Genomic DNA, 26,427 nt, shown 5'->3' with positions numbered 1-26,427 from the left:
CTCGGCCTCATGCAGCCCCCAGGGCAACACAGACCTGTGGCAGCAGCAGGGCAGAAGCAAGGTTTGTCCCTGCTAGTCGTGTATCTTGTGCTTACACGTGGGTCAGATGACACAAATAACAAAGGCATGAATTTTAGGGGGAGGTAAAAGGCACAAATGGCTGAAAGCTGTATCCAAAGCTGCAGGTGGTACAAACAGGCTCCCTTCCTGCTTTCAATAACAGGGTTTATTGCAGTGGGTTTGGGCAGAGTTTGATCTCCCATTACAAACACACACTCCGGCTCTCGCAGCTGCACTCACTGGAAAAAGGAAACTGAATCACTGGGTGATGTTTTCTCCTCCAACACAGGCTGGGAACAGCACTCGTCATCTAAACAAATGGTGATATTTAGACTGCTTCAACATGGTGTAAAGCGCATGTTTAGCTACAGTGATGGTGTTAAGTTAAACACAACTCTGAACGCACTTGTTTCCATCAATGAGCCTCAACAAGTCCTGCTCAGATTTCAGGTTGCTGCTTGTTTTAGCGAAGTTCACCGTTGTTGGCCCAGGTTTCCCCCCCTCCTTGATGCTTTTACTTTCAGCAACTACAGTTTGTACAAAAACCTGATACAAAAAAATATGCAAAGTACAAATCAGGCGTGACCCCCACCCCAACCAGTGATGCCGGTCAGTCCTAGCAAAGGGAGGCTCTTTGGTGGATTAAGGTTTATGTGAACATTCCCAAGCACAGAACTGAGATCTGCTCTGTTCGGGAAGTACAGGGCCGGAGACCCTGCCGAGCCCAACAGGGCTCCTCTAAGCAGTGCTCTGTGTTGGGAGAACGCTGACCAGAGGAGGGAGATGGGAAGGAAAATATCACGCTGGGATGGCACACTCTGAAACCCATTTAATTGCAGACACCGTTTACTTTGTGCTCATCGCACCTGGCCTTCACCAGCCATTAATTATTTATGGCCATCAGCAGTGAGACAGTACATTTCCCCATTCCCCTCCCTTTCAAGCATCGACCATGAAATCCCCGCCCCTCACACAGTGACTCCCAACATTCCATGTAGGAAACATGAGGATGAACCAAACCAACTGGTCAGATCAATAAAATAACATTCATAGTGGTGCTTTACAAAAGAAACGGGCAGGAGTCCCTCTTAGCTCAGACTACAATACTCAGCGTTAATGATAATATTTGCATCAAGCACATCGCAATCATTTTTGCCCATTTTCCAGTAACGACAGGAAATCGGGAAACCTTAAGGCAAAACATTTCTTTTTCCACAAAATAAACTCTTACAACAGTTTCTCCCTAACACAATGCGCACACAACAGCACGTTGTCCATTTAAAAAAATATTTAATGCTGCCAAAAAGTATAAAAATACAATAAGAATGGCAGTACAAAACAAAATATTTCCTAATTTATTTCTTTTACATCTTTTCTACATTAATACAGGTATTATAAAAACACAAGACGGCAAATGGTTTTGTTTTGCAAAGTAGCAATGCTGCTGGTGGTCTTCATCCCCTCGGTGCGGTTTACGCTGTAAACAGATAACTGAGGTCTTCTCAGGACTTAACAGACCTCACTCTTTGTTCCCGAAGAGGGGCTCATATCTCACTTTGCATGTCAATAATTAGCAGTTTATAGCTGCGGAATATTCACAAGTCTCGAAGGCTTAGGTGTCGGTCAGTCTCGGCCTGCGACACACAATGCAGAAGAGAGTCACCGATTCAGTACACAGCAAAGAAACAAGAAATCAGAACAGACAGTGGGTTTGCAACTCGTTATGAACAGCCTCCCATGCCTTCCCTGCAGCAACTACCGCCTACTGTTTGCCTGCGGCAAGCGCCCTTGGGAAGCTTTCCCAGGAACTATCTCCACGTTTCAGTGCGAGGCACGCACTCGCTGGAGAGCTTCGAGCGTGGGGCTTAGCTCAGCAAAGCCCTGACTCGTGTCCAAGCAGAGCTCCCCGAGCCCCAGCGGGGCGGCTGCACCTCCCGGCCCCGACACCACCTCGTGGGGCTTTGGATGCCGACCCTGGCCCAGCAGCACGGAGAGAAGTGTTCCTAGGGAAAGGTTTCTTGTAGCGAGGAAGACATCCCAACATGGGACATCCTGTTCCTAGGGGAGGTGAGGTTCTGCTCTGAAGAACACAGAAAAAGACCTTGGTACTCACAGCGCCAAATATCCACGCTACTACAAGTAAAACGCTTTTGAGTTCTGCAAACCCTGCTCTGGTTCATAAAGCGGCTTCCTTTGATCAGTTAAGACATGTTAAAAAAATCCTTCCGAGCATTTATCCTTCCAACTTAAATAACGACTCAGACAGAGATGCACTTTTGAACACATTTATTTTTCATACATAAAAATGAAAGACTGGCCTAAACCCCTGGGGGCAAACAAAAACGCCCAGAAGACTGTGTCACGTCAACTGTGCAAGTTCTGCCCTCTGCCCTAGGCCGCTCAGCCAGGCAGGAGGCCGCCTCTTTCGTCACCATTAAATTAGTTCCTTGTGCAGTCCTCAAGTAACTCAGGTTTAACTACAACATCAAGCAACAAACTAAACAATTTGGTTAACATTCATTAAGCTTAAAGCCAGACAGGCTTTTTAATTGCCTGCACGACTCACTCGCATGTACAAGCACACGTATTTGCTCCCTCTCCCTTTTGAGTATGGCAGAAACTGATGTCAGTAAACCATTTCACTCAAGGCTTAACAAAATGAGCCAAGTTTCACTTGCAACATCTTACTTCCATAGAACAGATTGGTAGTTTTTCTTTCAAATCGATATTTCTTGCTGAATTCACTTATTTTAACTTAATACATTCCAGTAAAAACACAGATAGACCATCGCTCTGAGCGGGCTGTCCCCACACCAAGAACATAAACAGAAAATCTAAGGGACCAGTTCTGAATGTACAAACCCCTTGTAACAGAGGCCCAAATGTTTGCTAGTGGTTTGTTTTTTTTAAAGAAAACATACACAACTTGTACCTCCAAGAGCCAAACACTGTTTCATTGGATTAAAGGAAGCCCACTACGCATCAGATATTTTGACCGATGTATTTCTAGAACAGAGAGGAAAACCCAACCCAGCAACACTTCAAATCAAGCGCAACAGCATTTCAGAAGCAGCACGGGACTAGCCAGCAGCCCAACAGAAACTGGGGTGGAGGGAGGCAGGAGAGGGCTCAGAAGGCACGTCCTTCAGTTTTACTCTTTCCTTAAGCATTCCCTAAACACTGCCTAAACACTGGCACCCACAGTTCCTCACTTTGGCCCCTATTTGTTCCTATTTAACATCCAAGTTGTGCAAAACTGCTGCAAGTCGAAATCCTAAAGAATAACAAAAGTACCACAAGGGCTTGGTTTGCCATAATGAGAACAAGCCTCCCCCACGGTTTTTAAGGATTACGGATAGACCAGAAAGAACAACTTTATCCAAATTATCTCCTGGAATGTACTAAGAGATCTAACTTAAGGGATTTTCCTTCCTACACCCAAACTCTCACAGACAATTCACTGTACAAAATAGCTTTGTCCAAGACTTGAATTGGTTTGTGGTCCTTACACTGTTAAATCTTGGACTCTCAAGACAGATACGATCATGGAACCAAGCAGAATGTTTACAGATCAACTGTTGAAGCTGCAAGTCCTGCTTTATAGCATCAAGAGTGCGAGGTGATGCAAGACAGCCCCCTCCTGCTGTTCCTACCCAGAAAGGGGAATGCCTGCTCTGAGCAGAGGGGACAAAAAAGCCAGAAGAGAAGACAAAATCAGGAAAGAATTAAGTGACAACTTGACAAGCCCCGGTCAGAACTTGGTGTCTATCCAATACCGGTGGCCCAGCAAATCTTTCCCATGCAAATGGACAGGCGATTCATGACTACAATTTCAGTGAAGGTTTCGCTTGTACTTTTTCCTTCGCTGCTTTTAATTATTTAGAATAAAATCTGGAATATTTCTGTTATAAAAGCAACTACAATCCATGCTTTCCCATAACCAAAATATCTTTTATAAGGCACGTACACTAACACCTACTACTAGCTAGAGCTGATTTGGAAAAACCCGCACTCCCAAACTAAAGGAAAAAAAAAAATTTTTTGCCAAGCCTCTTGTTGGCTAGAAGTGTTACTGTAGACATAAAAATTATGAAATGCCTTAAAATACGTAAGCTGCCACAGCCCTCACTATGTCATTCTGCTATTGGAGCTGCATAGTTGGTCAATGCCAGAAGACAAATTGTCTTGATCTACTGACACAGGATTTCCCAAATTCAGAACTATGTGTTCTAAGAAACTATGTTCCTTTTCCTTATCTGGGCCCTTGAGCGTCTGTTTGCTGTATAAACAGCATGGTCCAAAATAGTATTGGCTGTTGTGAAATGAGAATTTCAAAGAGTAAACTCAACTTAGCTCTGCGCAGCCAGTGTCAGGCTGTTTGGACTCCAGGCCTAGCGTGCTACTACTAAGCCTTGAACGTACTGGAAACCTTTCAAGTTAAGTCATCCTTTGGATAAGGAGCAAAGCAATTGCTTAGCTCTTTCAGCAGTAAATCCAAACAGTGCTTTACAAAAGGACTGGGGGAGAGGAGAGAAAAGAAACCCCCAAAACCTCCATATCCAACAAAAGACAATCCAGCTAGAAAAATGGAGAGAGGAAACACGACTTCTCTGAAGTCACCCCAACAAGGCAATGCTTGAATAAATAAAATCCAAGTTTCAAAGTGCAGTCCAGTACTACAAATTATTAGGCTTCAGCTTGGATGACAGTGAGCTACACACAGCCACACACGATCTCTGTACTCAGTGAGAATGTAAAAGACAAAGTGATTTGTGTTGAATCCCTATTCATAAAGTGTTACCGTCCAACTAATGGAAAGGCAGTGCTCACTAATTTGAAATTGGCTGTACCTTAGGTATTCCCAAAATGTTAGTCATTAAGTGTTTTAAGCCTCTAAACACAGCACCAGGGAAGCAGCCAAAAAGCAATCCTAGACTTTGTGAAGTTACGGAAGCGGCACTCGTACACCTGCACACACCAGGTACGGGAGAATATCAACATCTGTTTTGTATTAAAACCACCTTTGGAAATTCAACTACAGTTTCCTTCAATGTGCTTTCTACACCTATTACTGATGAATGAATTTTATTCTTTCTAGCAATTAAAATCTATAGACACAGAAAACATTATGTTTCACATTTAATGGAATGTCAGAACTTTAACAATGTTGGCCTTCAAACAGTAGCTGAAGTCTGAATACATTAATCAACTCAACAGTCTGCTTTTCGGTGGGGGCCAAGTTCTCAAAAGCCTTAAAAAAAATTCCAAGCCTTACTTAAATAATAAAAGCTACAAAAAAAAATAAATAAAGAAGGCAAATTAACAGAGTAGAAATTGGTAAGTGCTTCATCAGACCCCTAGCTGCTCATATCGTAAATTCGAGACTCAAAATATGGGGAATGGTTGCACTATTATTTTCATGCACAAATTATAATTACATATAGTTTCAAAATCAAATTCTTTTTGGTCAGAAATTTGTACAAACTGAGCTTTTAAAAGTACAGTGAACTACAAAAAGATTAAATATGCAATTATAAAATATATTTATCCTAGGTCATAAGAATATAAAATGTTTATGTTCATGTCACTATTACATTACATGTTACACACATTTAAGGATAACTTCTTTGCATTAATAACGTAAATGATACAACACTGTTTATTGCTTAGGTCAGGCATATAAATTTAAACCCAGGCAGCCTTCAGCAGCTTAAACCTCTGGCGTTCAGGGTTTGCTTAAGATCCGGTAGAACACCATCTTAAAAAGTGTATAAACAGTTGCAGCAAGTTTGTACCTGCTCAAATAAACAAAAAAACCCCAAACCATCAACTCTGTTGAGGGGCAGCAGTTAATTTTTGAAAGTACCTGCAGTGAAAAGTCCTGAGATGTTGACACGGGATCAAGTTTACATCACTTCTCTACAGTGGGTAACGGTCTGTACCCATTCCAGGTGTAAGGATTTTACTGCATAAAGTCACACCCCTAGTCATTAACTTGCAGCAAAATCAGCTGCTGGAGCAGACAGGCTTTACTGTTTACTTACAAGGAATGTTCTTGAAAAAAATTAATACATTTTCCAGCAAGAATAAGCACCAACTAAAATCAGTGTACCAAACCCAATCTTAGTGAGAATAGGTTTCCAATATAACCACCTTTTTCTTCTTCTTTCAGTCTCATTTAGTTTCTGCTTCATCTGGTGCAGCTTCTGTGTCGTGTTAGCTTTTCTATCCTCTCGCAGTCGTTTTCGGACAGTACTTAAGAAAAAAAACCCAAAATGTAAATCTTAAACTGCAGAACAGGAAAAAGGTTATTAAGATATTAAACATCTTCCCAAAACACTCCCAACAGTAAACCAACCCACCACTAGTGTATAGCAGCAGTATATAAAATCTAAACCAAACAATCTTTATTCTGTTTTAACATCCTTGATATTAACAGCTACAGGCCAGCGACATCCCATGAAGTACGTAAATGACAAAGATGTAAAGTGGTGATTAACCTACGTGTTCAGTATGAAACAGAATTAGCTTAATGACCTGAGATTTGTCTTTCAGCACCATCAGTGACCCATTCTGTGGCTCAGTTTTTTTGCATGGAGGCTGCTTTTATATGCAGTGTCAGGCACTACAGGCAAACATTCACAGCATTTAAGTGTGTGCCTCCACTGCAGCGTTCACACAAGCCTCACTAATACATTGATCATAACCTACTCATGCCTCCATGCAGATTTAACAGTGCTCATCTTAGGCTGTAAACCAAGTCTTCATCAAGGACACGGGCTAAAATAATAAGTTCTGCATTGTCACATTATCAGGGCCACCTTGTAATTCTTGTCTCCAAAGGTATCCTCAGAATCTCTAACAAAGTGTAACTTTGACACAAGAAACTACTTTCATTGTTCAAGTTCTAGCATACAAACAGCACACACACCCATGCCCCATCCTGCTTGTGAGAGACTCCTTCTCACACCTACAGAACTGCTGTCATTCTCTCTCAAAACACACGAAGACACAGAAAGAAACCCCTCAGGGCACTCAGTAAGCGATCTGTTATTTCAGAATTCCAGTCTATCTGCATTGCATTGCTGCCTCTCCTCTCAGAGCGCAGTACCTGGGGCAGACACTGCCTTCTCCTGGGCACCGCACAGCTCAACACAAACCAGTCCGGTTTCCCTGTCTCTGGCTATGAATCCACATGCTACCCTCCCGCGGGCAGGCCCTACTGACACAGGGCCTCAAGGCACAGCAATCCAGGGGGTAAAGAAAGCTGGGGAGGGACTTTTTACAAAGGCATGAAGTCATAGAATTTGGGGCAATGGGTATAAACTGGAGAGGGGCAGATTTAGACCTGACATAAGGAGAAATTTCTTCACTGTGAGGGTGGTGAGGCCCTGGCACAGGTTGCCCAGGGAAGCTGTGGCTGCCCCATCCCTGGAGGTGTCCAAGGCCAGGTTGGTTGGGGCCTTGGGCTGCCTGGTCTGGTGGGAAGTGTCCCTGCCCCTGGCAGGGGGCTTGGAACTAGATGATCTTTAAGGTCCCTTCCAACTCAATCTACTCTTTGCTCTCAGCACAGCAGCCCATGGCTGAGGCATTACTATTCATAAGGCAAAGAAACTTGAAGGACAGATTCACGTGCCACTGCTAAACTACAGAAATCTATTCGGAGTGGTAGATTTAACATGGGTAGGGGCTAACGTACAGCTTCAATTGCACAATTTAATAATCTTACAGAAAGCAGTAGGTTTGGCTTTATGCTGACAGTCAGACTTGATGATCCGGGAAATCTTTTCGAACCTTAATGATTCTAGGTGCTTTTGAAGCATGTATTAAATTTTGCTCTTTTGAAGTATGCATTTTTCCAAACAGAAGTTAGCATTCAGCTAAGCAGAAGTTACCATTTAATGGCCTTAAGCTGCATCAGGGTAAGTTTAGATTAGACATGAGGAAAAATTCCTGCACAGAAAGGGTTCTCAAGCACTGGCAGAGGCTGCCCAGGGAGGTGGTTGAGTCACCATCCCTGGAGACGTTTAAAAGGTGGGTAGGTGAGATGGTTGGGGACATGGTTTAGTAGTAGATAGGTACGGCTGGAGTTGATGATCTCTAAGGTCTCTTACAACCTAATGATTCTATGATTGTATTTAAAAATAAGTATTGAATTATTTGAGGCATTTTAAGAACTCATTTTTAAAAAAATAAATCAAACTGTCAAACACCATCTATCCTTTCCCCCTACTGAATAAAGACATTGAAGGTTTCTTATCATAAGAAAAGCATATAATAATTCAGCTTCTAAAGAGAGTATCTGTTTTCTAAATGGGTTCCTCATTTCGCTTAGGTTTCCTTGTTTTGTTTACCTTTCAATGTTTCCATCTGTGATATCTTGAACTTTAGCAGACAGATCAGTATTTATTTTCTCCATTTGATCATTGATCTCCAGGCCTATGCTGTTCCCATTGTATTTCTCTGTGGTTATTTTGGTTGGGTGTGGAGAAGACTGCTCAGAACTTGGCGCTTGGTCCTCCTTAGAGAGCTCCTTCCACCGTTTCTGGAAACAGGGACAACATATTTCAAACATTCCCCTGTTGCTGAAACTCTTTGCCTAAGACGTATTCCCACAGAAAAGTCACAGAAGTAGATTAAAGGACTGCTAGATCAAGGAAAAAAAGATAACTGCTAGATGAAGAAATAATGTTAAATGAAGATGCACCTTCTCCAACAATGATCCCGTTCAATGTTTTTGCAGGATGATGCCACTGTGAAGGTACAAGGCCACTAACTTCAGGGTTTGTACTATCCACGGTAGCTCCGCAATGAGGAAACAACTTGTCTTGTACAGTCCTTCCCTGTCCATCCCTTTCCATCTCCCTCTACTCTCCACATATTTACACTGTGCTGTTACCTTTAGTGTCCCCAAAGCAGAGTATGACCTTGTGTGCAAGAACTGCTTAAAAAGGTTTGCCAGATCTCTGTCCAAATGGGTAACTGTCCTAATGATGAACAATCTGAACAATTTCTTGCACCAGAATTTCATGCAGGGGCAAAAAAAAAAAAAAAAAGAAAAAAGAAAGGTAACAGGAAGGAAAAGACTTTTAAAGAACAATGTTTTTTTCTCACACAGATTAGCCAGCCTATGACAATATAGAATACCTTAGGGGGAAAAAAATCAGTTACTTTTAAATGTCTATGATCAGAAAGATGAACTGAAAATAGACTCTTCACAAAATGACTGTTAGATTCTCATCCATGGAATGAATTCAAGACTGCTGGTCTAAACTAAACATCAAACTCAAAAGAGTGATGTCAAGAAAACCCAGCTATTTATAAATGAGCTGCTGGCAGAATGAGCTTTAACAGTAATCCCACACCTCCACTGCAGAAGAGCTTCCAGTATAGATCTGAAATTTAGAAAGGGAGTCTTCATGTACAGAAGCCTTCACTCTCAGAGAGTTTTTTTTAAACAAACGAAAAAAAACCACCAAAAAGAAACAGCCGCTAACAAATGGAAATCCACACAGCAGCTCCATCTTACTGTCAGAGAAAAAGGCCTTCTGGATGATGTGGGTATGTCCCTAAGAGATGTGCTGGCTAAGATAAATACTGACAAAATCTGGATGTGATAAAGGAAGAACTGAAATCAGAGATAATCTTACCACTCTTGTCAAACAGAAGGTATCTCCTACCAAGGATTCTATTTTAAACATGTAACAACAATATCTCAAACAGCTGGTAGTTTTAAGTTTAAATATCTATGACAAGACTATGTGAATGGCGAGACTGGTAAAATAACGTACAACCCGGAGCTGACAGCCAAGGAGGAGTGTGTTGCTGAAGTACCTTTGCCATTTTATAACAGTACACTGAACTTGTGACACTGTCTGGAAAGAAACAAAGAAGTGATTAACTTCAATTTAAGGAAATAAAATTGTCCTTAAAATTATAACCAAAATGCCTGTGTAGAGGAGCTAAGACTTAAGGCCCATATTGCTTTTTGGAGCGAATGGACACAATGAAAAGGTGTATTAAGATGTTCAGCTGACAGAATCAGATGAATGGCAGATACACGTTTTGGATTCACAAGTTTCTGTACAAAATTATAAATGTTCTTGTTCTCTGTCTGCAAAACATCTCTACAGATCTAAGGAATTCAACTTTATGTCCTTTTAAAGGCACAAATGTGTTTTCCAAAGACCTTTAATTTCAACAGATTTTTCTGAAAGAAAGAAGGTAAGTTATACTACTATGTTGCTGAAGCAATATGAACTTATCTTTATTATGAGGGAATTTTATAGCAATGAAAACTTCAACCTTGTTCCACCTCACACACTTTATACAGTGCAGTGCCATAGTATAACTGGGAAGAAAAACTGTTTCAGCTACAGCGCCATGGAGCCCACGAATCACACGCCTCCACAGGGCTTCAAGGCAACCTAGGCAAGTGTATGATCCTTCCTTCCAGTCACACGTGGAAACCCTGTTGGTGCTAAACAAGGGGAAGAGACTCCTCAACCCCTATTCCAGTGTTGCAGCTGCAGCCATCAGCTGTATGCAAGTGAAGGTTCATGCATACCTTCTGTTTGTCTGCACAGTTTACTGACTTCAGAAATCCATGGAGATGTCAGCGATCAACATTTGGGTAATGTTGTATTAAAGAAGTGTACAATGACTTCATGCCCTCCCTATTGCTACTAGGGAGACAAATACCTCTCATACTCTAGACGGTGCAACTGTTCCATACAGGGGGATGATCTATCTCACCCTGAAAGAAGAAATACTCCTATTAAGGACAGCAAATTGACTTCCTCACATGACCCTGAGGCCTAAAGAGAAAAGCAGCAGGACAACTGCCTGCACTGCAGAAAACACTGGTTTAAAAAAGATCATCTGAACAACAACAACAAGAACAAATGAGAAGCATGCTGCATTAGGCATCCCCTTAGTACAAAGAAATAGAACACTTGAATCTGGCGAGCAGATTGTCAAAAGAGAAGAACATGACAACTACCAGAACCACAGAAGAAAGGAAATGTGTTTTAGCTTATCTGCTTCATTCATGACTTTTTAGGAATTAATAAAAAGGCCCGAGCATATGAAAGCAGCACTAAGTCTGTATTGCAGCTTCCCCTCTCAGCCATCTAGAATAGCTGTAGCTCATATTACATCTGCAAGCCACCTGATAAAATAGTGAGATTTGGCAATCTGTTTGCCCCAAAACTAATTATATTTCCTAGATTCTACTAACTGTAACACAGATTTTAAAGGCTATGAAAGAAAAAAGGGCAATTTTTCTAATAATGATGATCAGTAGCATCAGGCAATTTTATTGTTATTAAAACATATAGCAAAGATCCAAAAATCCTAAAAAGATACTTTCTATCCTTTCAAAGTGATACTGGGCATTAACTTCTGCTTTTCAGTATTGAAGATATCAAATTAACCTCTTTTTTTTTAAAAAAAAGAAAAATCTCCACATTTGTACAGCTAAGTTACTTCTGTATTCAATCTGAAAGAGGACAAATACATAGGATTAAAAGTTCAGCTGAGAGAAGGTGCTGATCAGATATCCTCCAATAAACCTTCCAGGCATCTACTGAAAAAGGCAAATTATTTAGAACCCACAAAGTCACACATTTTAAAACAGTTCAGAGCTCATTTTTAACTACTGTCAGCAGGCTACTGTTTATGTTTAAATAGAGCTAAAGATTTACCTGTATAGTTGAATCCCCCATTATAAATTTTGCTCCTTCTATTACAGCCATATATGAAAATCTTAGTTGATCAGGAGTCTGAATAAGTCCCATTCGGTATTTTCTCATATCCAGTAATACCTTCTTAATATCTACAGAAAATGGGTCTTTTTTTTCCATCTGTAGAGAAAGTTATATCAAAAGCATCATTGCTATTGATAAAGCAAGACAATATATAAAAAATAATTACACATAAAAATTAGTCATAAAATTCAATCTAAAAATTAATTTCTTCCCATTATGTTTCTATTTATTAAATAAGAAATTAACTTCTCAAATGATTAATGAACCGTTTTTACAGGAATAGAGCAAACCACGCGACAAAAGCTTATTATGAACAAATCAATGATCACGTATTAACCAAATAAATCAGTACCCTAATACCAAGTCTTCAAATTAAGACATTTAAATATGCTTGATTTTATTCAGGCATGTATTTATACTTTGAAATATGATTATGAGAATCATAACTGTAAAACAATATTTCCTACTGCTCCTGAATGAAAGACTGTGGCAGAAGCTGTCTTATTTAAAGCAGAATCCTTAATCCAAGCAATGCATAAATTTGTCCCATACTACATTCATGGGGTGTTTAACCACATATCTGCACTTCTTGCAATGTTTTGTTTGCCTAGTATTAAAGTATATTTGTGTCAAAAAACACACTTATGTTTTTCAAAATGCAGGGGGAAAAAAAAAAAAGAAAGAAAAAAAAAAAGTAAAAAAAAAAAAAAAGTTGAGAGGACTTAACCAAAGCTAACAAGTGTCCTATAATCTAAATGAAAACCTGTTTCACCTAACCCTGCGCCATACTTGCCACTGTTACCAAGCACAAACAAAGAGAAAAAGTCTACTTGGACTTTAAAATCCAACAAAAATGTAAAGGTATTTTAAATATTATTTAAGTCATGAGCAAATATAGACAATGTAGTTTACTGAGTAAGTGAAAAAACCCAAAATCTACTCATTCATGTGGTACCACAACCAACCCATCACATGCTGCAGGAAACCCAGGCGCGTGCCCAAGTTCTCATCCTAGCTCAGATACCTGTTTTTGGCAACATTAAGGAGTCTGTCAGACCTGTGAGATAGTCCACGTTTAAAGAAAAAAGGACTTACGTATTCAGTTGTTTCAATAGATAATTCACAAGCCTAATTTTAAGCTCATATTGGAAAAAAAAACACCCTCAACCATTTATAAGCACATCTTATATAAACGGAAAAGAATGCTTACTATTTACTTTCCAGGAAGCTTTTAAAACGTGCACTATAAATCAAGATGGATTTGTAAATGTATTTGAAGAGCTGTGTTTTTAAACCATCAAAATATGTGAAGGAAAGATAAAAGTATGTCATTCCAAAGTTTTCACTGGCATGTCATTCACTTAAATGCTTTTGAAGCCTTCTGACTGAAAAGCCCATATTGGGAAGGGAGGCCAAGTGTCAGGAGAAAATGACCAAACACTTACCAGAACAAGACAAGTGTCTACTAATGAAAACGTGCCGGAACGTCCTATCCCCGCACTGCAGTGAACCACTGCAGGCCCATGCTCAGGACTCAGTGAACCAGACTCTCTGACTTTGAACAGGAAGTTCAGGAATGAAGCTGGGGATTCAGGAACTCCAAAGTCTGGCCATGTAGTATAATGAAAATGAAAGATCATCCTGGACTCACCACTCTAGAAGTGAGAACAAACAAACAATACAACTAGAAAGTATTCTACTTTTGTTTAGTTAGCACACATTTCCCTGATCTAAACTGGCAGCTATTTTCTATTTTAAACTTTCCATTTAGACAAACAATCCCATAACTTGCTTCAAGTTGGTTGACAACCAACAGTGGAACCTGAAGTAGTTTTGCATCCAAGTTGGTAGTTTTGTAAATATCACCATACACATTTTTACTTCTTCTCAGACTTACAGTATTTGGTTTGCTTTACTCCCTGCTCCCAAATACTCTTCTTTTTTCTACCAGCAGCTTAATGGCTGACAGTAGTTATTAGACTGCCAGTATTACTATGACTGAAAAAAAAATACTCACTGAGAAAAAATACCCGTAGTAAACACTCTCCACTCTTGTTCAGAACAAGTTTTAATACCAAGAGTTATTGCCATCTCCTTTTTTTAACCACACTACTGAGAGGTGCAGGAAGCTTTATGGAAAGGGCCTGTAAGAACCATACAGCAGGATGCCTAGCAAGACAGAAGACTTCTGCTGGACATATTCATTCTTTGCAAGTAAGAATTTTGTATCGGAAACGGTGTGGCCAGCAGGACCAGGGAAGGGATTCTCCACCTATACTCTGCCCTGGTGAGGCCGCACCTTAAGTGCTTCATTCAGTTTTGGGCCCCTCACTGTAAGGAAGACACTGAGGTCCTGGAGCATGTCCGGAGAAGAGCAATGAAACTGGTGAAGGGGCTGGAGAACAAGTCTTATGAGGAGCAGCTGAAAAAAATAGGGTTGTTTAGCCTGGAGGAGGCTGAAGGGAGATGTTATTACTCCCTACAGCCACCTGAAAGGAGGTTGTAGAGAGGTGGTGTTGGTCTCTTCTCCCAAGTGATAGGTATTAGGACAAGAGGGAATGGTATCAAGCTGTGCCAGGGGAAGTTTACATTGGACATTAGAAAAAATTTCTTCGCAAGAAAGGGTTCTCAAGCACTGACACAGGCTGCCCAGGAAGGTGGTTGAGTCACCATCCCTGGAGGTGTTTAAAAGGTGGGCAGGTGATGTGCATGGGGACAGGATTTAGCAGTAGACAGGTACGGCTGAAGTTGATTATCTCTAAGGTCTTTTCCAACCTAATGCTTCTATGACTCTAAGAAAGGACTGCAGAACCATGCTGCTGTTTTAGAACCATGAGGTTCCTCTCCTAACATGACCAACTAAGTGCAAGAATTGGAATGACATCTGAAAAGCTGTCTTGACAAATTTAGATCATGTTTTCATGGCATTCGCTTCAGACCTGCTGTTTAATGCTACTCCTTGCCGCAGCGATGCTGAGACAACATGCAAACTGATTTAGCTCACGAACTTGACAGTTTCAGCTATTTTTATCCTCCCTCCATTTTATCTTATTTTCCATATAGATTGAAACCTACATAAACCTCCACAAAGCTGGAACACAGAAAGATTTAAAATACCAATATATTCCTGAAAAGCTATTTTTCTTTTTCAGCAACAGTAAAACACAGCTGTGGAATTCAAATAAATTGTACTGTTCTTCATTTGCTTGGCCTGTTTCAACTTCTTATGAGGGGCAGCTTAAGAAACTCCTTTGTGAAACTAAAATAATCCAGTTTACAGTTACCACAGCAACAAAAATACTCCCCCATTTTGCCTAAAACTGCAACACTGCCAGTACTTTCTCAAAACACAATAGATATTAACATGACTCAAGTCACTCCCAAAGGTACACTTATCTTCCAGGAATATTTTGTGTTTTGGCCAAGAGCTCAACAATGACAACAGAGTCTGATCCATGGTATTGAGAAAATGGGCACACAGTAAGATTTTAAAGGGGAAAAAACCCAAATCTACCAAGGCCTAGATTGTATAAATATACTGGGATTCCCCTTTCTTATTTGTCTGAGGTAAAGCATTAAAAAAGCACATTTAGATTTTCAGCTGACATGATCTTCCTGGTCTTATGTACCTAAGTGAGCTACCTCACTTAAACAACCGAAATGACCCATACACTTAAAAATCACAGAGGAGATACTTTTTTATTACAACATCTGGAAATAAAACAATTTTGAAGAAAGTAACACACTTAAGCAATTTCCTCTATGTCTAAGAAAAATAACTCATTAACTTACAAACAAAATTAAGAGAAAAACTGGAGAGACGAAATAAATGCACACAGCACATAAAGCAAAGGTTGAAGTTGCTTCTTGTGAATCTAGATGATCCTATGAAGTAGAGCTCCCTGTCAAACAGCATTCCAGGTGAAAGCTTCCCGTACACCTCAAGAAGACAAAAATGCCCTTATCAACAGAAAACAAAGGCTACCTGTAGGTTTGGGGGTTTTTTTGCCAAATCCCACAGTGTAATAAGCATGAGCATCTTCCTCCTAAAAAAATTCAGTGTGTCAAGTACATGGCCATGCGTCACCCTTCTCACACACTAATCTGAAAATAGGTAAAGGAAAGATTAAACAGTGCTGTTGTATGTTTCACCCACCTATCATCCACTGAATTCCTTTATTCTTCCTCTCTATAATGTACAAAGGCTTTATTCATACTACAGTTTTCTACCACACCAGCCAGTTTTAAAAACACCTGGTCTCTTCACCTTTCTTCACGAGTCCCATTTTAGTGCACTGGAACTAGCTGGTCTTCTTTGAACCTGCAATTTCTAATCATACGGCCAAATCCCAAATGAATATTTCAAACCTCCCACGTTTTCTCTCTTAAACAGAACGGCTCTTTCAAGTGGTGCTTGGCAGTCAAGCTGTAGAGCTGAAACACTGTCTTTGTGTGAATAACTGTACCACTCATTCTTGAAGAGCTTTCCCTGTCACTGAACCACACACTACAGCTATCACTTACGTGAAGTGATACAGGATTGTAATGAGAAAAGGTTTGGCTTGCTTAAGATTTACAGCTGTTCATGGACAGAAATACAATTTTGAAGAACAGCTAGCTTTATTTAAAGTGTTAGCAGGAAATTAGATATTCTTATAAATCCAAAAAGCTGGACTTCAAGATTCTGGCAGTAATATAAAATTTTGTATGTATTCTATACCCAGGGAACACATTTCTGCTTAACTGAAAACCAGCTTATTCTATGGTAACGACAACATATTCTTTGAAGATTTATTCCCTAAGACTACTTACCATGAAAAATTTCCTTGAATAATCCATGGGACAACATTTAAACGAACAACTTTTCATGAAAATTAGCCAAACTATTCTAGTCAAAGTTTCACAAACTACTGGGATGAGCTTTCAGTAAATAATTAACACAGCTAAAATCGATAAACTCAGAAAGTTACCACCACACTGTGCAGTTCTCCACTGATTGCCTGGCAACAATAAGAGCATAATCAAAGGATGATCAAACCACAAGCCATGCTCCAGGTTACAAGCATACATCCACACAAAGACTTGAGCAGAAATATAATATAATGCCATTAGATTAACTTCTATCCAAAAAAAGCCTTGTCATAACCTTTTTACATGAGTGCCCAATTACTCAAATCAAAAAGGTACAAGAATCTTAGAACAACTTCAGGTTTTCAGTCACCTGAGACGAGAGTATGGACATAACCAAACCACTACCACAATGCTCAAAGGAAGATGATGCCCTCAGTGTCAGGTAAAACAGATGAAGGCAGAAAAATGCTGGTCTGTCAAATTTTATACACTCCTTATAAAAACCTTCATTTCATAGTTTACAGGCTACCAAAATGATCTAACATAGGAAAGCGTAAAAACACACCTACAACCTCATAGTGGTCCTGTATTTAACACTCATGCTTTTATGTAATCAAATTAGTTGTTAATGCACTTAAAAGTGAGAAGGCATGCTGTAAAGGCAATAATCCAAGCAGTGCAATTCGAAATTTTAAATCAACTTTTACCACAACCTCTTCTATTTGTTCGTTCTAATGCTTGGCAAAACGGTTTTCAAAATGCGTATAAAAATGACAATGAGGATAATGGAGTCAAATAATCCTCACAAATATTCTGTTGGGGCTGTTCTAATAAAAAGTGCATCTCCTGTAAGTAAACAAGGTAATAGCTATGAATCTGCAAAAAACCTGACATTCAAGTGAGTCTGGGCTCTCCCGTTAGACACCAACATCTTTCCTAACACATGTTGTAATTCTGGGGTGATTGAGACCAAAATTAATCCCTTTTGCAGTTTGACAAAGTGGCATAAGGATATCCCACAAGTTTAAAAGCAAGTGTATGCCATGCTTCAGAAATGCCTTTAAACACTACAGGAATTACATACATCTGTACACAAAGATACCACTAGATCCCAGCATACCAGCTGCCATTAAGAGTGCCTGCCTCCACAAACAAAATATCTTCTCAGTACGTTTAAAGCTTTGGACATTGTAAATTAGCAGCAAAGTGAATCTTATCTTCTTCAACTACAGTAGCTCTTCTTGGTTCATCCATAGCATCAGACAGCAAGGGCCACCAAGCAGTCCTGTGTCACCTTAATCCGGATCTGACAGCAATGGCCACACACAGGTGTGGTACCAAGCTGAGAATCCATTTTGCTAATGGGTTTTTCCAAATAGTTGCTATTTGCAGAAGACTCAAGGTTCCCCTTGGGGTTTCTTAATGGTCCTTACTCTAAATGATCGCACTACCAGCATGACACCAAACCTAGTTAACTTTTTCTAGTCCTTTCTATGCCAACAATTCCTTTCTTTGCAAAGTCTCCTCTAGCTGCTTTACTCTTATTTCTAGGAACCCAATCTGAGATACATTCATCAAGGTTCCTCCAGCAATTTCAATTCCTTTCCACTGCTCCATTTCCTCACCCAGTCAGTCACCAATTTCTCTCAAGTACTGACACTCATTTGCCCTCCCACAGCTCCCCTGAACTGCCCAGTACCAATGCAGTGAAATTTTGCTTATAAGCTTTCATTATTTGTCACATTGTACCTTTCTTCAGGCTATATGGGTTGTCACATCAGGAATCAATGAAAACAAAAGTTGCTTTTTTTTTTATTCACTAAAGACTAGTATTTTACTTGTGAAAAGAAAAGCTAAAAGCAGTAACAAAGAATATAAGAACATGTATTCAACGTAAGGTGGAGCGTTTTCCAAGTTAGCTGTCAACATCTAACAATTCTCCTATAAAATTATCACAAAACTTAGCAACCTCACCCAATAAGCTTATTTCACAGATTTAACAAAATGACCCTCATAAGCACCTATCACTTCTCCAGCATACTGGGAGACTTTGCTCCAAATCACAGACTTGCAGTTGGACTTAATAATCTTAGAGGTCTTCTCCAACCTTAATGATTCTATGATTGTAATAGCTTCACACTTAATTGATCATGAATTTTTAACAATACAGTATTTTCCTTCAACCCTTATTTTCCAACAGGGGCAAGGGTTTGGGGAAGCCTTCCCAGACAGTTTCTCTTCAAGGAGAGTTCTGAACCTGAGCAATTACAGCAGAAGCCACAGTCAACTTTCAGAAGAGATGACAACTGACACCAACAAAACAATGGAGGATATACAAACGGAGGATATACAACGAATCATGTGGAAAGGCAACTTCAAATTTCTATATTCTAGAACGCAGACTGGGTGAGGCAAAAAATAAGGAAATTCTGCAATAATCATCAGCAGGACAAAGCACATCAGAAATATTTTCAAAACTTCCAGAAAGATACCAATAAACACCATCCCCTCTCTAAAGCTTTGTCAGACTTCACTAGCCGCAACAGCAAAGATATATGTTTGCCTACAAAAGACATAAAGAAATCAAAAGGCCAAATGCCTTGATCTAGTCCCAAAACCCAAGCATTCAGACACACACAGGTCCCACCTGTACTTCTAACTGCTCTTTAATAAAACAAAATAAAACCACTAACAACGAAAACAACCAAATATTCAGAGGCTCTTTCACTGGTAACATTAAACATACACTTTACTATTCATACGTATGTATTTGCTTGTGTATTACAGATACTTATTGCAGTAACACAAATTTACTTGAGTTCAGAATGGCTGCATTATAAGGACAATTCTAGTTCTCTGTTTTCAAGGAAACGCTAAAATTCTTGGTATTCAGGGTGTATTTTGTTCGTGAGTCATCTTATATTCCAGACATCAAGTGGCTAAATACCTTACCGCTTTGCCTCCACCAAAGCCCCCTCCAGAATAACTTGTATAAATATAAGCTAAGGTCATATTTCAAGTTACTGTGAATACTCATTTCCCATAAGTTTTATGGTATAATTATCACATTCTTACAGAAGGCTCTACTGAACATTCACAGTGTTATTCCAGAAACTATGCAGTTTCTCTATTTGAGTAACCGAGTATGTTATGCTTCTTGTAGCTGTTTTATACAAAAAATATTCTCTGGAGTTCATAGTTAACTAAGTACTTGTGAAACTGATTTAGATGACATACAAGGCATATGGGCCTGCATTTCCAGTGCAAAGCAAATGCAGAAATGTAAGATAGCTCCAGTTCTAAAACCCGCTAAAGCATACACTGTGCTGTTCTTCAAGGGAATTCTGCATTTTCAGCTAATGTCATGACCAAACATACACATATCATGAAAAATGCATCCTTTTAAAACAGGAAGTTTAGGATCAGCGGCCAGTGTCACCTAGACAATTCCACAAAGAAGGATTTTCAGCAGTTAGAAAGATTTGCCTTGGCTTTCCAAAAAGGGGTGCTATTCTTCCTCAGGTACAAGCATGCAAACACTGCTCCTCTTTTCTATGCCTTTGCTGTCCATAAACAAACAACTGAACAGAAATTCTCAAGTCAGTAGGACAGAATTTCTCAAAGCTCTTCTTACAGTGAACAGACCAAGGGACAACACAAGCTTTATCATGCTGATCTCACGAGGGAGATTTCTAATTAACAAATGTTATTCCAAAGCACCATTAATAGTTACTATAATCGAAATAATTTTAACCATATATATCAATGTTTAGTTGTATAAAACAACATGCAAAGGAACATCTTCAACCCTTCCTTTCCCAAATCCACTGACAAGACATCCTCGAATAAAACTTGCCATACTAGCACTTTCAATTAATATAAGGCAAGGTTTATAGGGAGAGAGAATATCTTACAAGACATAGCTGGAACAAACAGACAAGCTCTTCAATCCTGTCTTCAGCTCTGAAATAGAAGCAGCAAATTCCAACCCAAGCTCAGGCCAGGAACATTTTTTCTGAGCTTAACTCGATTAAATTGTCAAAGTGCTTAATTTTTAAGAGAAAAGGATGGTTGGTCCTGTGGAGCAAAAGGGGAGGTAAGCAAGAGGAGATATGGTTACCTATTTACAGGTGGCAATCACCCCACCCCCCAAAAACTTAGATAGCTGGACTGAATTATATGGAAAACTAAAGTTCCATTAAAAAACCCCAGCAATTATTGAGTCTGATTTCTGATATTCAAAAGAAATCATAACTTTCAACTCCTAGGTTGCTCCTTCCAGGGTATTCCTTACAGCTCCTCTTAGAATCACCACTACCGTTAATTATACTTCAGCACATTAAGGTACTGCCAAATGGAAAATATAAGTATAAAAATGCTGCAGCTGTTATCTCTTCTAATGGTTGGACTTGATGATCTTAAGAGGTCTTTTCCAACCTTAACGAGTCCAAAATTCTCTTTTAATGCAGAGATTAATTCAGGTCACACATACATCTTCAACACTACCAGAATAAAGGGCATTAAAATTTTCCAGTGTAAAAACTCAACCAAACCTGTAGTAACAATATGCTAAACAGTTTTCATTACATACTTAGCCCAGGAATAGGAGCTACACAGACTGAGAAAAGCTTACGTTGATATTTTCTAATTGCAGTAGATGTACTGTGTAATAGGATTTGACGTCTTCAGATACTAGCCTCACGCGGAAACCTGTTTCATTGAATGTCATAACTTCCTCTTCTTTTGTCGGCCAGTATTGTGCACACTTCACCTAATATATTTAAAAATAGAAAGAAGGAATAAAAAAGAAAAATCTGGTTAAGTATCCTAGTTATCTTGGGCTTTGCATGAACAGATTCTGAGACTCCATTATTCAATATCGGAGACTCAGGTACCTGCTCCCAGTTTGAGAAACTCTTCAACTCCATAATGTTTACAGCCAAGTTACTACAACCATTTCAATGGCTGTTATGCATTCCAGCTTTGTCTGTTTATGTTTATTTTCATGGAAGAGCTAGCACGTTTTGAGATATAAATTAACCCTTCTCCCTTTCCTCCCTCTAGTTCTCCACAGTGAACAGAGATCTTTACTCAGCTGTTTCAGCACCGTCTACCCCTTCATTTCTGATATGCACACCTGCACATTTACATAACCGATATAACATATCTCATTTTTCCCAAGGCTTGATGAACACTGGAAGATTCTAGTGAAACAGAACTAACAAAGCAATGCAAAACTACTACTTGTCCTTTATCCCTCTTGCCCTGCATCCATTTTTTTTTTGTAGGAAAATCTTTGAATAAGAAAATAAGTTACTTTTTAATGGACTAGTCAAATCTTTTTCACTAGCAGACTTACTCTGAAGAACTATAAACTTCAAATGACATGCATTTGTAACTAAAATTGACAGTGGTTTCAGGCACATTAGCAGGAAAACTACATCATATCAGAAGATTTGTGTATTCTGCACCTATACCACCAGTTGTAAAGAATCAAAGATAACTACATCAGTTTAACACCTGCTGGGCCACAGCTTGTCTTCACTGTTACAAACAGTTAAGATCGCTACATAACAAATAGATAACTATATTATAACTACATAACATATATTACTCCATTACTCCCACCTTCCATTTCATTCTAGAATATTTTACACAGCTTATGCTCATTTTATTTCTACCAGTGTGTCCTCCTTTTGTAGGATGTTACTTACACCTTTCTGGACGTACATTTATTAGATGCTGTTTTCACCAAAATGAATTTTGTGTCTTAGCTCCACCACTTTAATGTTATATTAAATACATGTTATGCTGTACAGCAGTGAGAAAGTCTGTTAGCTCTTTTAACACAGCAATCAAATATTGTCCAACTGTATTAAAATTACGTGGCTTACTTTATTTCAACCTTAAGCCTAAGATTACTTACTGATTCTTTTTCAACAATTCTGTTCAGCATCACAACTGCTTTGGTTCGTTGTTGCCACACCATTAGCCAAAAATGACAACACGTATTAGGAAGTGGACCCTGCATGGTAAAGCAAAAATACCAAACAAACTGGTTGTGAGACTATACAGGCAAAGAAGAGTTCGAACAGAGTTAATAGTTCACTCTGTAAAGCAAGAAAAAGCCTTCCTCTGAAAAGTTTAAGCAAATTATTAATAGAATGACAGAAATGACATGCAAAAACAGTAACCACACTGCACAGATGGTCCCAGTACTTAGAATTCTCTTGTTTAAAAAAACAAACGACAAAAAGAAAAACCCCAACACAACAGTAAGAACTTAGGAAAGGATGTTTCAATCTTGGCATCAATACTATTGTGCCATTAGAAGAAAAACTACTGCAGGGATGTTCAGAAGGTACAAGATTAAATAAGGAGTAAAAGTAGTGCTGCAATCTATTTCCAAAAGAACTGAAGGGAAGAGCAAGAAATACTTGAAAAACTTTACACACAGTAAATGATTCATACTTAAGATGCTCCCTTTCACTTTTTCTTAAAATAAAAATAACATTCACAACTAAATCAAACAGGCAGTTAACACGATATGCTCCACAGAGACAAGGAGCCATCCAAATACAAATTATGACTGTACAAATCTCCCTCCCCCAGATTCTCAACCTCTATAATAACCTAGTAATTGGTACTACTTACCTGTGTCAAAATGTAGCATCTCTGGGCTTCTTCTATGACCACTAGGCTGGCATTGATATAGTCATTCTCGGTGTTCTGTAGTTTTACACGACTATGATCATCTAAAATTCGAAGAATGTTAATTAATGATGCATCCATCTTGATGAACACTCTCTAACAGGCAAGTTTAGGCCCGACCAGCAACTAGAAATCAATTCAGCAGTATTAACCAAGTGGCAAACTACAAATATACACGGAACGCATTTCTCACATAACTTTGATAACTGCTCATCTCGTTTTCCCCTCTGCACTCCATCAGAGTAATTTTAGGCAGCTATTAGTAGAAGTTGTTCAGAAAACTGGAATATCCAGTTCTCTTTAAAAAAAAACAAACAATCACAACAACCCACCCACACAGGCCAAAAGATGCTCACAAGCCATCCCTCAGCAGCTGCATTTCCTTAATTCAACAGCATCACGATCAACAAGAGGCAGCATTCTGTCCTATCACATCAGGTCACACCATTGCAGAGTTTCCTTTAACCTCAGAATTCCAAGATTTTTGGTGAAATGAAGTTTCACAGTCAAGACAGAATCATAGAGTTAAATTCACATAGAAAAAAGAAAACTACCTACTTGCAGTAATTCAAGCCAAGCTTTGATCAATTTTATTTTCCCTGTAATTTGTTGTTTACTACTATACAAAGGAAAAATACTAAAGAAGGAGAATATGAAAAAATGTACCTATTTAACAAATCTCACAATTAAATGAAGCCTAATCTAATGATACTGTTTCAGTCCCTCACAATTGCACAGGCAAGCCAGAAGATTCTCTTGTTTATGGCAGAGGCAAGCAAAGAGCTCGATTTAAAATTCTAACATTAATGAGAATATTGGGCTGTCATTCTAAAGCACTGCAGAATAAAAAGTCACTGTGGCTGTTCTTAGAACCTTTTAGTATCTGATTTATCACCCTCTGAGAGACACTTAGGTAATCAGATTTGTTCACAGTAAGTAATCCTGCAGCCATTTATTAGAACTGTATTAAATAAACAGAATTTTTAGCTTAAAATTTGTATACAACTGCATGCCAGGAAACAGGATTCAACTGACTGCAAACCCCTAGAAGTTCAACTGTGCTGACAGATTGCTTATGAGAAAAGTAAACAAAAAATAGCAAGCTAAAATGGAATTAAGAGACTCCAACACATTTCAGGAAGAGATCAAAGAGATTCCATACAGAAACTGACAGTGCTAAGAGTGAATTCCAGTGCAATGACAGTTTTTAGTCTAAGTTTACCCGGGCTAACCCACAAAACTCATCTGAGAAGCAGGCTGATGGCATAGCTGCTGTAGAAATGGCAGTACACTTTTCTCTCTCTCATCCCCACACCAAAAGGCTAACTTCCTCTTGACAAACATTCTGGGAAATGCACAAAATTCATGAGTTTTGACATGAATGACTACCAGGTATCACATTCAACGCAGCTCTGATAGCTGAACTCAGATTAAGTCCCTATATCACAGCCAGTCTATACAGCACAAGGCTTATCTAAGAAATCTGTGAATGTGACCCCAGACAGGGAAAAAGCTGATGGGAATAAAATTACACTCACACTGAATTACACACTGAATTACACTCTCATTCTACAGACTGCTCACATGATTTTATAAATGCTTTCCATATGTTTGGAAATCTGGGAAAAGTACATTTACTATGTCTTATTCTGATTCTATACCCTCCCTCATCTATCTGCTACTGGCAGCTGACAAAGAGTCATGCTGGACTCAAGGAAATAAGTCAACAGTGAATTACTGGGGTGTTTTTTTTGAGGGACTGAGATTTTGGGTTGTTATCCTACCTCCTTTAGCTCCTAGTTTTTATATGCAGTCCCATACAAATGTTCTGAGAACATAAATATGCTGAAAACCAATTTTTAATATATAAGTATGCGAAAGCTACTGGTTTAGTCTGTGCTCATGAGCACTCCAGCTGTAAGGCAATACCGACTTGGCTTTCAGGAGTCTTAAAATAATTTACGATACATCTGTATGAAGAAGAAAATACTATCAATGCCAAGACACAGCAAAATTAAACCACGTGTGTTTTAAAGTAAAATATATCTCCTTGTATTTTTTGTCTGGCTAGGAAAGTGTTACTTTTCCTTTCCATGTAATATTTTATTTGAAATGTTTCTACTGGAGAGAAACCAAGACCTTTGTAAATATTACATGTCATCTGCCAACAGGAAAAACTTAAGATCTTGTTATAGTAAATCACACGTACTGGTACTAGTGTTCTCGGAAAGATGACGTGAGCAAGCACTGTTAACAGTTTAATCACCCAGCAGCAGCTGCTGTATTGCTGCCAGGAGGAGATAACTGCTGAGGCCCTCAGGAGGTTTCCTATTGTAATCCTTATGCACATTTTCAGGCTTATTCTTTCCCCTCTTATAAATTTTGCTTTGTAAACATTACAAATAAAACTCCTGAAGTTTTTTAAGAGCCCTTTTAATAACAAATTCTATACACAGACAGCCTCCCTCCTCCTCCTCCTCAACTAAAACAGAGGAAAATATGCTGGCATATACTCCACAGGACAAAGAAAGCCACAAGAATATATTGATCTCCCTTCTTTCAAGGGAAAGGGTTCCTAAAGGACACAATGACCTAGAAACCTCATTCAAGTTCTAGCTCTTCTGAACTGAATGAAGCAAGCCAAATTTTGTCAGCAAGTTAGCTGCAGCGTATTTCCCGTACATAAACCATTTCAAGTTACAAAGTAGTTTAGATTTATGTGAACGATAAACATACCTTAAATCTTATCCTCAAGATTTATCTTAAATGTTGCCATGCCCACAACAGCTAAAATACAGTACTCATTTTCTGAAGTGCTAATTCCCCTATTTCAACAAACTATAGAGCCCAAAAAGGAAGCAGAAACCTTAAAAAAGGTTCTCATTCTGGCTACTGCACTAACAAAATTACTCCCAGAAAGACCCTGTCTGAGATTAAAAAAACCTTTATTACCCACTTCAAATGAAAACCTGTCCCACTGATATCACTGACAACACTCCCCGTGTCTCAAATAAGACTAAGACTTTACATTACATAT

At 39.0% G+C, this 26,427-nt stretch overlaps 2 protein-coding genes across 3 annotated transcripts in view; one reads left to right on the top strand and one right to left on the bottom strand.

Annotated features, from left to right (window-relative positions):
- Nucleotides 1-26,427, top strand: part of CIDEA (cell death inducing DFFA like effector a) — a 557,707-nt gene that overhangs the window by 254,674 nt on the left and 276,606 nt on the right. The window lies entirely within an intron of this gene.
- The window catches only part of PTPN2 (protein tyrosine phosphatase non-receptor type 2), a 33,890-nt gene continuing 8,793 nt past the window's right edge, over nt 1,331-26,427 (bottom strand). Inside the window, exons 3-10 of one of the 2 annotated variants that reach the window (XM_069853813.1) lie at nt 23,334-23,434; nt 22,606-22,704; nt 21,313-21,450; nt 13,274-13,483; nt 11,766-11,924; nt 8,415-8,605; nt 6,214-6,315; nt 1,331-1,694 (exon numbers count right to left, since the gene is read on the bottom strand). In XM_069853813.1, the coding sequence (XP_069709914.1) occupies nt 1,673-1,694; nt 6,214-6,315; nt 8,415-8,605; nt 11,766-11,924; nt 13,274-13,483; nt 21,313-21,450; nt 22,606-22,704; nt 23,334-23,434 (1,022 nt within the window). In that variant the 3' untranslated portion in view covers nt 1,331-1,672. Of the gene's footprint in view, nt 1,695-2,331; nt 6,316-8,414; nt 8,606-11,765; nt 11,925-13,273; nt 13,484-21,312; nt 21,451-22,605; nt 22,705-23,333; nt 23,435-26,427 lie in introns of those variants that run through there. The other variant, XM_069853812.1, reaches the window with a different exon arrangement.

Source organism: Phaenicophaeus curvirostris, chromosome 3 (genome assembly GCF_032191515.1).
Source record: "Phaenicophaeus curvirostris isolate KB17595 chromosome 3, BPBGC_Pcur_1.0, whole genome shotgun sequence".
In the NCBI taxonomy this organism is placed as follows: Eukaryota; Metazoa; Chordata; class Aves; order Cuculiformes; family Cuculidae; genus Phaenicophaeus; species Phaenicophaeus curvirostris.
Note: the sequence above shows the minus strand (reverse complement) of the source record. Positions and strands in the feature narration are given on the sequence as shown.